This window comes from Solenopsis invicta, chromosome 10 (genome assembly GCF_016802725.1).
Source record: "Solenopsis invicta isolate M01_SB chromosome 10, UNIL_Sinv_3.0, whole genome shotgun sequence".
In the NCBI taxonomy this organism is placed as follows: Eukaryota; Metazoa; Arthropoda; class Insecta; order Hymenoptera; family Formicidae; genus Solenopsis; species Solenopsis invicta.
In genome coordinates, this window is record NC_052673.1 from 9525435 (window position 1) to 9541865 (window position 16431).

The 16431-nt window shown below is 33.2% G+C and overlaps 1 protein-coding gene across 4 annotated transcripts; it reads left to right on the forward strand.

Moving 5' to 3' along the window:
* The first annotated feature begins 3456 nt into the window (after window positions 1-3456).
* On the forward strand, window positions 3457-14465 carry LOC113006134. Of its 4 annotated transcripts, XM_039454457.1 has the most exons (11): window positions 3457-3620; window positions 3878-4103; window positions 4445-4622; window positions 4847-4962; window positions 5052-5122; window positions 5193-5281; window positions 5465-5533; window positions 7076-7163; window positions 8468-8591; window positions 13532-13674; window positions 13936-14465. In XM_039454457.1, exons 2-9 carry the CDS (start codon window positions 3930-3932, stop codon window positions 8514-8516), a joined length of 834 nt encoding a protein of 277 aa, XP_039310391.1. In that variant the 5' UTR covers window positions 3457-3620; window positions 3878-3929; the 3' UTR covers window positions 8517-8591; window positions 13532-13674; window positions 13936-14465. The 4 variants fall into 4 exon arrangements, with proteins under 4 accessions (XP_039310391.1, XP_039310390.1, XP_039310393.1 ...); XM_039454456.1 differs by having other exon boundaries at window positions 3457-4103; XM_039454459.1 differs by lacking the exons at window positions 13532-13674; window positions 13936-14465 and having other exon boundaries at window positions 3457-4103; window positions 7137-7163; window positions 8468-10267.
* The last annotated feature ends 1966 nt before the right edge of the window (window positions 14466-16431 follow it).

A 16431-nucleotide genomic window follows, 5' to 3' on the forward strand; every position in this document is an offset into this window, starting at 1 on the left:
AAATGATTATTATAAATATTGTTTATATATTAATTAATAGTACTCTTTATTTTTTGATCTGTCAATTTCAATATTCGCCGAATGCAAATTTCATAACTTGCTTGTCATAGGTTTTTTGTTTAGGTTTTTTCCTTCAAGATGACGCCGATTTCGACGTCATCTTGAAGGAGATCCTTGAGCGTCTGTTGGTTTCTATGTATGAGTCCTTTGTATACGAGGACGATCATATTAGGCGTTTGCATATATATAGAACATTGATATACAATAAAAGAACAGTTCTATAAGATTAGAACAAGTTGTTACCTGGAGATCTTTTTTTTCGTTGTTTTTACGTGTAGATTGCAGATATAATTAAAAATTAAACAAAGATATAATTAACAGTTGTTATATTGATGTTTACAAATGCGTTGTTTTTTAACTTTAAATCTACGTAGATCAGTAGGCGACAAAGATCGACATTTGAATAATTGGACGGTCAACAACTTTCCTTTACATCGAAAGGCCGCTTGGCCGTAATAATTGAATACTTGTTATGAAAATTTATTCACGAATAAAATTAAACATACATCCGGGTGAGAGAGCACCCGAAAATTTGTTATGCAATAATACTCGCGTTGCAAGATACGCTGCAGTCGGTTAAACGGCTCGACGCGGCCATTCAAGCTCTTCAAGCTTATCATTATTTTGTAACAGTTTCGATGATAAACGCTTAAAAAAAAAACCGATTTTCTGCAAAGAGGTGTTTTACCCCCTAAAAGTGAAAACGGGCACGTATAAAAAAATACGTGTCTTATTTTGTTCTATACTACAAAGGCTCATCAAAATCCGAGGGGGACGCTTCCGTTCTTTTCATTGTGAAAAGCATTTAGCAATTGATATAAAAATATCATTAAGCACTAAGATCGTCTTCGACAAAGTAATGACATGTATTTTCTTTTATTTTTTATAGAATTTGCACGATTTAATATTCAACTTATTATTATTATTATACAGCGTGGAACATATTGCAGCAACTTCGCAATGTTTCTGCAATGTTGTTAAATGTTGCAATGTTGTTGCAATATTGCTAAATTGTTATATTATACTGAGCTGTAAAAGTATAAACGTAATGGTACATGACATACGAATATTTATACGATGTTATGAATATTTTAAAATATTCATACGATGATATCTTGTGCTGTTAGGGAATATAATGCTATTATTACTAATATTTTGGCAGTAATAATTATAAAAATAAAGCTCCTAACTGTAACTATTTTACCATGCATTTATAGTCAGAAATACCAAACACTTTTCTCTTACAAGTAAAATCCCAGAAATGTTCAGTGAATCATTTCGATGCTAATTCCGTTGGTGATTCTTGACTCTTAAAGAAAGTTTACGTGTCGCAACGGTTCTATCAACATATGACTTTGTTTTTGAGTTATGAATTTTTGAATCTGAAAAATTGAACAATCACTCTTGCGAATTGAGTTCGCATTTCAAATTCGGCAACTTGTCGCTTAGTTGTGTTCGTTACTTCTTTCAAACAGATTGATGTCTCAATGTATCAAAGTCATAATAGCAGATATTGCGAAATTAAATTCTTGATAGTATCTCCTTAAGGAAAAAAAGCTTGAGTTCTTTTTTTACAAAAAGTGAAATTGCAAAAAGTCCAAGTGTTAACTTTATCACCAAAAAATCGAGGTATTAGACTTTTTCGAGATCAAAATTAAATTAAAACGGCATTTTCAAAATTGCTGGCCAAAATATAAGATGAATCACGTTTATTTGTTGCTCATAAAACTTGTTTTGCTACGTTTTACTACATATAAGAGGTAGGTCACCGAACGGTTTCGAATTTGTTAATGAGACTCAAGAATTCTTAAAATACTTCCATAAAACCTTGTAACTGAATTATAATTAAAATTTTTTTTCACGTTCTTCTGTGCCTCTTTTAGACTGTCGCTCAGCTCGCGAATATAACTAAACATCCGAATCCGCGTCCCGCAGAATAAATGTAAAAATATTTTGGGTGTTTTATGCCGCTTAATATAAATTTCTGTAAATACGTATGTGCACGTGAGTGTGTATCGTCTTCATAAATTTATTTCAACATTTACAAGCCTATCAGGCTTGTATCACAATTTTATAAAAATTGAAACAAAATTTAAAAATACACCGTTATATTTACCAATAAAGTGTTATAAAATATTACTTCTAGTAACATTATAATTTGTTTGATGCATATTTAATTTTTATTTATTTGTACAAAACATTCTAACAATGTTGAAGCAACATTGGAAAGTTTTTCCCAAGTTTTATTAGAAATTTAACGACGTATGATTAAGTTATGTTCTGACATTGCCATTTTCCAAAAATAATTATAGTAAAGATCTCTCTGTACGCATGGTAGGCGCACCCGTCCGTGCAAGAAGGAAAATGTGAATAAAATATTTTTTTCTATCTCCTATAGTTTCGACAATATACGCTTCGAATGAAAAAATCAATTTTCTTCAAAGGGATGTTTCACCCCCTAAAAGTGAGTGTTGGCAAGTATAAAGAAATATGTGTCCCTTAAATTTTGATTTGTACTACATCATATTAAAGGCTTGTCAACATCGAACGGAGATACTTCCGTCTCTTTTCTTGTGAGTAAAAACTTGTTCGGAGCGTTCATATCTTCATATCTTCAAATTACGCTTGTAAGCATACCAAGATTACGGGCTGCTGTTTTGCTTACATTCTATATACTTCGAACTTCTCAATCTCAATTCAATTCTTGAAAAGAGCTGAATATCATAAATTTTTTTGCGGCACAAGATTTTTAATGAACTATTCATAACTTTTTTTACATATTTCTTATAATTTGTAGATGCAGAAAAACATTTTTTAAACCAAATTAGTTCAAATATGGCGGCGTAATAACGCTTGCTCTCCAAGTTCTGGTTTTCGAGAAGGTGAAATGGCATGCAATGCAATATTTTTTTATCTCATTCTAAAATAAAAAATCGGACGAATCTGTCTTTTTAATAAAATTACACACCTGAAGTGTCTAAATTTGATAGTAAAAAGTACAAAAATAAAAATTCTACGCGGTTTTGAAAAAAATGTTGAATTTTTGCATAAAATTTTTATTTTTATTATTTGAAAAAAATAGTTTAGATAGTTATTCTTGCAAGTTTAATAGGCATTTTAGGTGGAGAATTTAGTGAAAAATAAACATGCACCGTCTCATCTATACTGATCGAATATTTTTTGAGTTATATTGCACGCCATTTCGAAGAACATAGTTTCGAGAAAAACGCGTTTAAAATTTGAAACGCACGTGATTATCTATTGGACGCGCACGTATGAATTTGTCTGTTGTATCGTTAATATATCGATCTCTAATATAAGGATTTGAAATTTTTGAAATGTTTTAGTACATATATATATATATATATATATATATATATATATATATATATATATAAAAGCAATAAAAAAAAATCGATTTTTACATGATCTTTCCCTCTTAAAGACGTTCTCTGGATAATACTTATTGTGAAGAATATTACCAAGTGCCTCGGTGATCTAACTGGCTAAAACACTCTTTCCGAATAATAGGGCATCCAGGTTCAAACTCCAAAGCAAAGGTGATTTTTTCACACAAAGAAATGTTCACTTTCTTTGGTGTGGGGGGATTTTATAAATGCAAGTTAGCAGTATTATTTAAATTGATTTTTAATTTAATTATATTTTATTTTCAAGAGTTGTGTTTGAAACCAAAAGTAACGGCGCGCAGTTTGAAATAAATAGGAACATTTGAAATATTATTTTATCCCAAAGATCTTGCTACGATCATCTTGGTCTATCTTCTATTTAACTTATTGTAAATAATGTATTCTTTCAGAGGCTTAATCTTCGCAATTTGCTTTCCTATATTTCAAACCATCATATACATTATGGCAACTGATGAGGACCCTAAAGGCATCAATATTGGGATTGTCAACAAAGAAGCTGGCAACTGCGAATTCAACAGCAATTTTAGCAAAGTTTGGAATGACGGAAAGACTTGCCATTTTGTTAACCTCAGCTGCAGATTTCTGCATAATTTTGATGATTCCATTGCAAAAAAGGTTACTTAAAGATGAATGTAATCAGCATGTATAAAATTAAAACAAACTTTTGTTTTCTTAATGTTTTTTCCACAAATTTATTTTTATATAAATCTGAAAAATTTGGTTTTAATATAAATTAAATTATGTAAATTAGTACAAAATAGTAGTACTGCTGAACCAGAACTACTATTTTGTACTAATTTACATAATGGGCTAATAAAATAACATTAATTTTGTAATGTTTGTTTAGTACAAAACCTGTATTAAAATATGAATCTCATTTTTTGGTACAGAATTGCTATCTCGCCAGTATTCAATACTGATTCAATGTATTCAATTTCTACTTGGGTTGCTTTCAGGAATATTATGTTGACTTTTCTAAAGCAAAACGTGATGTGCAGAATGGAAAACTTTACGGTGTAATATATTTTAATCAAAACTTTTCCGAAAGCCTGCAAAAGCGATTGGAAGAGGCTTTTTTCGCGAACGATTCCGTCCTTTATGGTAGTCAAATTCAAGTTTCCCTCGATATGAGTGGTACGTTATTTATAAATATATGTAGAACATTTATCCATAACAATTTTGTGTATTTGTGTGTGTGTGGGTGCGCGCGCATGTGTGTGTGCGTGCGTGCGTGTGTGTGTGTGTGTGTGTGTGTGTGTGTGTGTGTGTGTGTGTGTGCGTGTACGCGCGCGTGCATGTATAAAAAAATCAATTGTATTTAAATTGTATTTTTAATTTTTAAATGTTTTTTGTTACAGATGGTGTAATTGGGCCTATTATACAAAGAAAGTTATACGACCGTTTTACAAAGTTTTTCGAAGACGTTATGAGAGATTGTGGATATTCGACAAAATTGGCAAATCTGCCTATTATAGTATATTTTATTATTATTATTTTATATTATAATTTATATATCTATTGTGTAGAATTAAAATAAGAATCTAAAATTTTAATTATTTTTAGTTTGGAGATCCCGTATATGGTATAAATGATTCCAATTTTAAAGATTTCTCGATACCGTCATTTATATTAACGTAAGCAAAAATCAGGCCAAGATAATAAATAAAACCAATTACTCTTCTCAAATTGCATTTACTTTTGCAGACTTTCCTTCTTTCTGGCTATCGCAGTATCTACCAATTTGATATTCTCAGATCGATTGGAAGGTATATGGGATCGGAGCATAGTCCAAGGTAATTTAGTTTCTAATCTAAAATTAGTTTTTCAACTACTTTTCATCTATTAATTTTTTATCGTCATAATGCAAATGTAAACATGTATTAGGTGTCAGGACAGAAGAAATTCTACTATCTCACATTCTTAGCCAAAGTTTCGTCATAGTTATTCACACTATTCTATTAATGCTCATACTTTAGATTGTAAGGGATCGATATTCGTCGTAATCCTCCTTGTATTTCTCAACGGCTTTTGCGGATTGATGTGCGGTGAGTACCTCAGCACAGAACATTACAATAACATTGCAGCAATATTGCAATGTTGCAAATTGCAAATGCAATATTGCAGAGATATTGTAGAAAAATTCCATAGAATGTTCAAACAACATTGCTGAGATATGTTAAATGTTGAAGTGCGAATGTTTTTTTAATATTGAATTTATGTTGATTTTTCTACATTGATTGTTAATGTTATGAATCAACATCTCAGTAACATTGAATTGCAAAATTGCGAATGTTGCAGCAACATTGCGAAATATAGATTCAATATTGAAAGAGCGTCACAAAAACATCTAAATGTTCGTTAAATCTATGTCTTACAGACATTGCAATTCAACATTGATTTAATATTGATTTTACATCTATCAACGAAGAAATTATGTTCTTTTGATTTTAAAGTCCGAGGTTTCTTTCTTGAGCACAGCACTGTTCAAATGTTATTAATAAATGTTATTAATATACGAAATAGGTCCGTGGATGAATAAACCTTGATCTACATTTCAATGACCAAACATGTTTTTAATGTTTTGAAAAAATTTGTTTTTCATATTTAAGTTAATTATTGTATTATATTGATTATAATATTTTTTAGTTGTATTTTTATTTGAACGAATAATAGAAAAGTTATTCCAGATGATGTTCAACATTTGTAAAAATTAGTGATAAATAATAATTTTATATATGTTTATATAAATAATATACTTTAATTATATATGTTTCTTCTTTTCGATAACATAAATTTATCTGAGTTATTAGTGATATATATGCATTAACATAAAGTATTTACATATTATCACTAACAATTCTCAGAAGTCAAGCAACATATGATCTGGTCACGACTTAGATGGGTAAGGCTGATGGCAGAGAACAAGACGCAACTGACGTGACGTGACGTAACGTGACGTTGGGTACGACAGAAAAAAGCCGTAAGGACGTAAGACGTGTTATGTTGAATGTCTCATTTATTAAGTGCGCGAAGAGACGAGGTAAGTAATATTAAAATATTATGTTAATGGGTTATAACTAAATATTATCAGACTATCGTCAGACGTAAGCGCGTACATCTCGCTTTCTGCCATCAGCTTAATCGCTTAGAAATTTCCGAAAAAAATTCTTTGAAAGAGAAATACTTTTTTATTGCAAAAAATGTGTTTTAAAATGTTATAAAAATATCATTTTGCATTGAGATATTTTGTGTAATCATATTAATACTTACATGGATATTTCGAAGAAATTTTTTTATACGTTTAATAGATATTGAATCAATATCATATATATTGAATTACAATGTCTATAAAACATTGATTCAAGGGACATTAGACATTGCTGCAATGTCTCATCAATATTGCATGAATATTTTACAATATTGCTGCAACTTTCGCAATCTTGCGATTCTATACTGCTTAGATTTGATACAATATTAGTATTCTGTATGAGGTAGATATTCTATACGGTGCGTAAAGAAAAGCGCACAGCAGCAGCTGTTTACAAACTTGAAGGTTATATTAATTATTCATTTTAATGCATCCGTAGGTTTTGTTATCTCTGTTTTATGCACAAATTACGTAACGGCAATTTTTTGTTCGTCTGGAAGCTATCTCGTGCTATTAAATGATTTGTGGTAAGTCATCATTTTATCTGTTTTATGAAAATTGCTATTACATTTCAATTTAGTGTTACTAAATAGTAACGAATTGTATCGATTATTAAATTTATTATTTTTGAATTTAAATTCTTTTACTTTACACATAGCGATATATTGCATTAATAATTTAAATTAAACTAGGAAAGGCTTTGAAGAAGTAAATCAAAATGAATCAATGCCATGAGAGCTAATACATATGTTCATGTGTGAATTAATATAATTAACAAACAATTATTAATACAATACAGACATTCCGATCCTCAGTTTTGAATCATCTTTAGTGTAAAATTACTCCATTTCACTTATGATGGTTTAAAATCAAGTGCAGCGCAGGTACAAAAATATCTGGATGCATTACAATAGTATAGACAATGTGAGTTTTTTTTTGATACGCTACAGTTTGCGTCGTTGCATAAAAAGTTTTTTTGATAGTCATACTAAAACAATTGTACTAACTAAAAAAAAATGTACAATATTTTTCTAAGAATAAAGAATACTCGGAAAGAATTTTGCGGAACTAAATTAACTTACAAATAAAAACCGTTTTTTAATAAGTAAAAGCGAATGAACAAAGTAACAGCGATGTGGATGAAACAAAAAGTTACAGAAAACTGAGCAGTACAATGAAACCGACAGTGAATATATAATAAATAAACATAAAATCGTATCTAAAGTAGAAATCCGCTGCGGTTGTAAGAAATTTGAGTCAATGTGACTCAAGATTTTGTAAGACTAAGACTGCCACGATGGGTGATAAAGGGGATTAAGCCATAGGAACACCAAATGTTTACCTATAAAAATTGCCATTAAAAGTAAAAAAGATGGAATGTTTATTCTTTATTCTTAGAAAAATATACATAATTGTTTTAGTATGATTATCAAAAAAAACTTTTTATGCAACAACGCAGACTGTAACGTATCAAAAAAACTCACATTGTCTACATTATTGTACTGCATTCGGATATTTTTGTACTTGCGCTGCACAAGATTGATTATCAACGATTGCAAGTGGAATGGAATAATTTTACATTGAAGATGATCCAAAACTGAAGATCGAAACGTCTGTACTGTATTAATAATTGCTTGTTAATTATAATAATTCACACATGAACAATTGATTAATAATTTAATTTGATTAATAGTTTAATAGCAACACAAAAAATTTTGAAAATTGTTAGTGAAAATTAATATTTATTACATCTCGCAAAGGATTGTTTCACATTAATCAAGTTTTTATTACATGTACATAATTTATATACATAATTTATTTAAAATTATAGGAGCTTGTTGGCCGTTGGAGGGAATACCAAAATTTCTTCGCTGGTTTAGCTACGCTGTGCCAATTACATTGCCCTCTATATCTATGAGAGCACTCATTTACAAAGATTCTTCTATAATTGAGTGGCAAGTTTTGATTGGCTTCTTTACATGTTTGGGATATCATTTTGTCTTCTTGCAACTATATTAATTTTAAGACGGAAAACCCCGTAATATTTGACAAAGAAAATTCTTTTGAAAGAAGACAGAAACAGTTTTGCATGATCTAAAATAAGTTCAACTAGTTAGTTTCTTTTAAGATTAAAATAAATGTAATTCAAAAAATTAAAGAATAGCTCGATTTTGCCCCTATATTATTTATTGTTTACTAATAGTATTAATGTCATAGTAGATATCGTTGGGAAATTAAATTTTTGATAGTATCCTCTGAGGAAAAAAATACTTTGAGTTTTTTTTTACAAAAAAATAAAATTGCAAAATGTCCAAGTGTTAAGTTTATCGCCAAAAATCGAGGTGTTAGTTTTTTTCAAGATTGAAATTAAATTAAAACGGCATTTTCAAAATCTCTGACCAAAATATAAGGCAGGTCACGCTTATTCGTTGTATGTATAGTAAAACCTGTTTTGCTACGTTCTACTTATATATAAGAGGTAGGTCACGGTCACCCAACAGTTTCGTTAATGAGACTCAAGAATTCTAAAAATACTTTCTTAAAATCTTGAAACTGCATTATAACTAAATTCCGTACGTTCTTTTAGACTGTCGCTCAGCTCGCGAATATTTAAGCAGCCGGACCACGTCCCGCAGAGTCGGCTTATTGTAAAAATATTTTGGGTGTTTTAAATATATGTTTTTGTAAATATAGGTATGTACACGTGAGTGTGTACCGTATTTATAAATTTATTTCGACATTTGACAGGCTTGTATCACGATTTTATAAAAATTAGAATAAAATTTAAAAATACACCATTATATTTATCTAATGAAGAGCTTTAAAATATTACTTCAAGTAACATTTTAATTTGTTTGATGTGTATTCAATGTTCATGTTTATCAATATAATACCCTTACACTTTTTATCTATTCGTACAGCATATTCTAGCAATGTTGAAGCAACTTTGTAAAGTTTCTTCAATGTCGCAGAAAATATGGACAGTCACTGTGATTAAATAGAATAAATTTGATCTCTTTTATGATATATATATCATATCTAAGATAAATAGAATATATTTTATTTTTTTCATGATACATATATCATATAATAAATTCTCGGTTTTCAATAAAAAATGAAAATTACAAATTTAAAATTATTTCTCTTGATAATCTTGAACACACGTAATCTAACAAAGAAAAGAATAGAAGTGTCCTCCTCCGATTTTGATTAGCCTTTAATATGTTGTAGTATAGAGCAAAATAAGGGATACGTATTTTTTCTGTAGCCTAATGCACTTTTAAGGACAAAACCTTTTTCAAAAAAATTGGTTGTTTTCTTTCGAAGCGTATATCGTTGAAACTATAAAAGATAGAAAAAAATGTTCTAATTGGAAGTTAAATGACTTGAAGAATACTTTGTTACAGTAATAAAAAAAATATTTTTTTAATTTTCATTTCTTTGAAATTTTCATTTCTTTTCATAAGCAAAATAAAGCTTGTTTTATTACGAATTTAACGATGTATGATAAAGTTCTGACATTGTCATTTTCCAAATATAATTAAAGACTTCTTTATACGTATGGTACGCGCACCCGCCCGAGCATAGAAAAAAAGTGGGAAAAAAATATTTTTTAATTTTTTCTTTGTTACTGTTATAAAATACTCCCAAGCTATTCACCTGTTAATTAGAATTTTTCTCTATCTCTTATAGTTTCGACGACATACGCTTCGAAAGAAAAAAAAACCGATTTTCTTCAAAGAGAGTTTAATCACATAAAAGAAAGTATTGTTATAAAAAAATACGTGTCCCTTATTTTCAACTGTATTACATCATATTAAAGACTCGTCAAAGCCATTGCCGGCTACTGTTTTGTTTACAGTTTCTATACAGGCCTACAGCTCGTAACTTTTGCCACCTCGCGGCCTACATACAGAATTCTACTTGTAGTTCATACGAGTATTTTAAACTCTCACAGACAATTCTCGAATGTTCGATCTGTCGTAACAGATTCCCCCCTCTTCGATAGAAGGTTTGGGAATATAAGCCTAATCCTCCGCGGTTTGCGCCAAACTCCGTTACTTCGTAGAAGCCGCTGAGCAAGATCGAAGTTCTTTTATTACAACTCATCATCAAAGTCAAACGTTATTCCGAGGCGGGAGTACATAAGATAGCCGAAGTTTGCATTTTCCGCTGCATCACACGAAGCCATCGAGATTTCGAGCGTCGATCGAATTGCAACCGTGATCTACGCATTGCGACGAGTTCTGTTCGTAGCATAAAATTCGCGTAAAAGCGTTTGGTGGATCGCGTTCAATCGCTCGCGCGACGCTCGTACGCTCGTGTCGTATTTTTCTGCACCTAGTGTCGATCTCCGGAATTGTATATTCGGCTCGCATAGTACGCAAGCGTTCGACTTTCTCGTTCTTGCTTGCGCTTCGCTTTCTTCGCACGAATAATTCCAGTCGCCGTGCTGTCTCATCCTGCTGAAAATTACTTCACGCTGTGGAGGATCAAAATTGGCCCATCGGTAACTACAATAACCATTTTTTATTTTAGAGGACAGTTCTTTATTTCAAGTAGCTGTCCTTTAAATTTATTTATTTTCCTAAAACTTAATTTTTTTTTCTATATTTTAACATTCTGGCCTTTATTTAACGGAATTTTTTTCAATTAGCGTTCAATGTCTAAGATGATACTAAGAAATAAATTCTTATAAAATTAGTTGATAAATTTAATTTAATTTTGATTTACAACAGGTAACAGTAGGTCTCTTTGATAGCGCTAAATAACTAATACCGCCTTTGGCTAGTTATTTAGCGCTATCAAAGAGACCTACTGTTACCTGCTGTAAATCAGGCATCATATATATTTTTCGTACTGAAGACGATAAATATACATATGTACGAATTTAAAGAAAGCGTTTGAACAAAGTTTATGTCAGAAGAGAAAAAGTGAAACTAATTCTGACACATTGAACTGCTATTGGCACTTCTGTGAATTTATTCGACTAATTTTACTAGTTGTTGTTGAAAAAAAATATTTAAAAAATTGTAGAATTTTGTTTATGTTTGCTTGACTCAAACGCTTCTATTAAAAGAATGTTCTTAATAATAAATAATATCTGGAGTAGAGAAAAATTCCAACTTAAGGTTAACACTTTTAAAGCTTGCATTTATACAAAACGCTATTATGAAATTGCTTAGAATTTTTTTAACAATAATCATAATCTTTTAAAATAAATACATTTTTCTCAGAAATACATTAAAAGATTCATAACTTTTATTTAAAAAGGTATATATATATATAAGGTATCCAAGCCGAATAAGGCCCACCTAATATATTTTATTTTTTATAAATTCTATTTACAAAGATATTAAAATAAACTAAATAAGAATAAAATGTTTATTTTAACTACTCGCCAAAATAAAATTATTTTCTATATAAAACATTTTTAAGTAAACAAAAAAGAAATGTTTTTAAACTCTGACATTGGGCCTCATTAAATTCTTGTGCTTTTAATAAGGCCTGAATTAAAAATAATTTAAAAATAACAAAGGAATTAAATATTATTTTTCAATTCACTGTTAAAATGATTATTAATCACAAATACGAAATCCTTTAAGATTTATTATACTAGTAAAACATCACAATTATTTTTAATTTTGTCTATAATTAATATTTGAACTATAAGAAATTCTGGCTATTTTAATGCAATTTTAGCTTATGAAAAGTTAATATTATTGAAAATCGTTATTCTCTGTTGCAAGCCACATACATAATAAACAAATGACAATGGTTATAACAATTAATATACAAGTGGGCCTTATTTATTAATACATGATTTATAAAAAAGTATATTTATTCCAAAAAATTTATATACATATTTGTTTTTTTCTATAGTTAGAAAGTTGAATAATATTATAATATGTTGTAATAAAGCATTAAATAATGTACACTTATTAAATTTACAACACATTTTTATAAAACTAATTTACCCACTTTGTTACAACCTTTTGTTCCACTGAATAAACATGTTGCCAGCGGTATTAATTTTCTATTCAGTCTTTATTTACTCCCTATTGCGTCATCTACATACGTTAATTTCCTTAATTGTCTGTACGCTTAATAATTTATTAATTTATTCTAATCTCTGTACATCTCGTGCAACGCATTTGTTTTCTGCAACTACGTAATGTAGAGTATGGCAGAGTAACAATATGTGTTTTTCATTAACAGAACTGGTGCGCACTCAATGGACTTCATGTTTCATTGGGGATATCAATGCGCGCAAAGATCGTGATTAAATCTATTGCCAAGTTTTTGCACTTTTGTACAAAAATTTTGCACTAATTCCGAAAAACGGTGTCGGTTGCATGCAAAATGTGACGGCGCATAATTTGAACGAGCAAAGTATGCAAGTAATACTCGATTTCCTGATTTTATGCAATAAACTTGCACTGAATCTGACGTTTTACTTCATACTGAAAAGTCGTAATATTTTGATCTCCGATTTTTAATCAAATTATCTTTACAGACGGTAATACACATTAAGTAAAATATAGTAAAATATAGTAATGTATAGTAAAAGAGTTGCACAACGATATTGTAACGATTACGAAACTGTTGAGTCACGGAATAGACTACGGACCTTTACCGCGAAGAACCACGTTCTACATTAAGCAAGCCATATATATATTAAGCGAGGAGCAGCCGGATTTCCGATGGTTACAAAGTGTTACATGTAATAATATGCGCTTGGGCGTCCAATAACCTTGATGAAATTTCGTGGAATCTTTCGACGAGGTTATGATACTGCACATGAGCTATCGAATTCCTCTGGTTAAAAATTAACATTAAAAATAAATAGAATGTTAGTAAATCCTTATCTCATAAGTTTTTGTTCTATTTGCAGTTCAGTCACTGATCGAACACTCATCACCATTTCGCAAAATGACGCAGGAAGAGGCAGTGGTCGTAAGGAAAGCCATAAAGCATTATAGGAAAAAGCAAGTGCTCGATCAACGGTTTGAATATGACGATTTCTAGGGGCACCATGTAAGAAATTTACATATATGTATACATATAATAATTCATTATCGTATGATAATTCATTATTCAATAATTTATTATTATATAATAATTTATTAATTAGATATATGTATATAAAGGAGAGGGTATTATAGCTATTGTGGACATTACGACTACCCCAATTATTTCCATTATTAGGGTCCGTAGTCGAATTTTAACAAATTGTCCATGGAAATATTCAATTTAAAGTAAGATGAGGAATGTAAGCAAAATCTTTCTTTTATCCAGATACGGACTATTGGGGGCCAGCGGATGCGGAAAAACCACTATGTTGTCCTGCATCGTCGGAATTCGATATTTCGACAGCGCAGTTATGGGTTTTGGGAGGAACTCCGGGCAAAAAGGACTCCGGCATCCCCGGGCCTCGAGTGGGTTACATGCCACAAGATGTCGCCTTGGTTAAAGAGTTCTCCGTGAGCAATACCCGCTATTACTTCGACAGAATCAGTGGACTCGATGATAAGGAGATCGGTACAGTACAGTTTAGATGATTAGGAAAAGACCATTAGATCCAGTTTAACAACCTTCGGTTAATTTAATCGGCTGATTGTTCTATCGAAATTGACCAATTGCATTTGTCGTTAAGTAGAATTGACTATAAATAACCAATCACGGTTGATACTTAACCAGTCAGTTAAGTTAATTTGTGTGAAACAGACCCTTAGTAGTTGTTCTCGTGTGTACATTGAGAAATTTCAAATTGATCGTGTATTGTGTCGCGTAAGAATCGACACGCGAATGAGAAGGCCAGTGTCACTGAAGGGGATGGCGAGATCGAGGGATGAGGAGGGGGAGGAGCGCAAGTGTGAGAGAGGGCGGTGAAGAGGACGGAAATTTTCTGAGAGATAGGAGGGAGACGAATTAAGGATGATTGAAAATAGGAGGCAACATGTGAGATACTCCCTCCTGTCGTCAGAGCTGAGCCACCCCAGCCTCTCGTAGTACCCCGAAATGTGCTCATCCTTGCGAAGATTGAAAATGAACCGAACGCATGAATTCATTAGGCGTCTTAGCTTTAATTTTTGTTGCCCTGTTAAATCTGTAAAGAGGGCCGCGCAGTAGTCAAAGACGGGGAAGATGAGAGCCGTGACGAGCTGAGTACGGAGGCGCAAGGAGAGGCAGCCGGAGAAAGCTTTTAGCCGCCAAAGGATGCCGTTGACGCGGCTCGAGGTGCCGCGAACTTGTTCCGACCAGCTGAGAGAGCTGGATAGACAGATGCCGAGATTAGTGACCTTGTCGGTTGTTTCAATTGGTGCACCGTTGAGGTGAAGTTGGATACGAGAGGAGGGGATGCTATTGATGAATTTGGAGGACCCCAGGAGCATGGATTTGGTTTTGCGAGCGTTAAGAGTGAGAAAGTTGGTCAGGGCCCAGGACTCGATTGCGGCAATGTCCGCTCTGACCTTAGCGAGAGCGGTGTCAATTTCAGCAGGTGGAAAGTGAATGTAAATTTGAAGGTCGTCCGCGTACAGGATGTGGTTGCAATGTTTTAGGACGGATCTGAGATCGTTAATGAAGAGTGAAAAGAGCAGGGGGCCGAGAACCGAGCCCTGGGGGACCCCGGCGAGAACAGGCATCCAAGACGAAAAGGAGCCGTCCGGGCCACGCACGCGCTGGTGACGCCCCGTAAGATAGGACCGCACCCATTGGCAGGCGGAGGGAGACAGGCGGAAAGAGCACAGCTTACGAAGAAGGAGCTCGTGAGAGACCGTGTCGAAGGCCTTTGTAAAGTCGAACAGAACGAGCAAAGTGACCTTCCTTTTGTCGACGGCCAGTCTCACATCGTCGAGCAGCTTCAGTAGAGCCGTTTGTGTGCTATGCCCCCTACGGAAGCCGGTTTGGAGAGGATCAAGAAGGTTGTAGGTCAATAGGTGGGAGGAAAGTTGCTCGAAGGCAACGCGTTCGAGCACTTTGGACAGGAAGCAAAGCAAGGATATAGGGCGGAAATGGGAAGGTTCGGAGGGATGCTTGGATTTGGGAAGTGGAATAATGTGAGAGAGTTTCCAGGAGGAGGGAAAGGAGGAAGTGGTGAAGGATCGGTTAAAGATATCAAGGATGAAGGTAAAGATGCACGGAAGACACATTAAGATGAGGCGACGATTGATGTCGTCGGGTCCGGAAGAGTTGGAGGTGCTGTGGCGCAGAGCACGCAACAGAGCGTCGGGTGTAATATGAAGGAAGTAAAAGGTGGAAGGGTCAGCCAGAGGCGAGGAAGAGACAGAGAAGCAAGGAAGGGGAGAGAGAGAGTAAGGTGGGCTAGAGGGAGAGATTTGAAGAAAGCCTGGCGGCGGGATAGGGGGGTCGGGTGAGGCGAGGTGAGCTAAGGAGAAGAAGGAGTTCAGGATTTCTAGGGAGACATTTAGATGCGGACACTGGGTCCCAGCGCTAGCGAGGCCCAGAGAGCGCAAGTCGGACCATAATCGTGCTGCGCTGGAGGTCGAGCCAAGCCTTTTGGTCAAGTAGGTATTTTTGGCGGACTTAATAGAGGCCTTGGCTTGGTTGCGGAGCACTCGAAAAGTTTCCCTCCTCGAGGGAGAGGGGAGGCGGAGGAAGGCTCTCCTAGCTACGTCCCGCCTTCGCAGGAGATCGCGGATGGTGTCGTTTATCCAAGGGGCGGGAGGTCTCCTCGCAATGAACGATTTTAGCGGGAAGAGTTCGTCACGAGCAGAAGTAAGGAGTTGACAGAAAGCGAGAACCATGTCGTCGACATGGGAGAAATTGCGG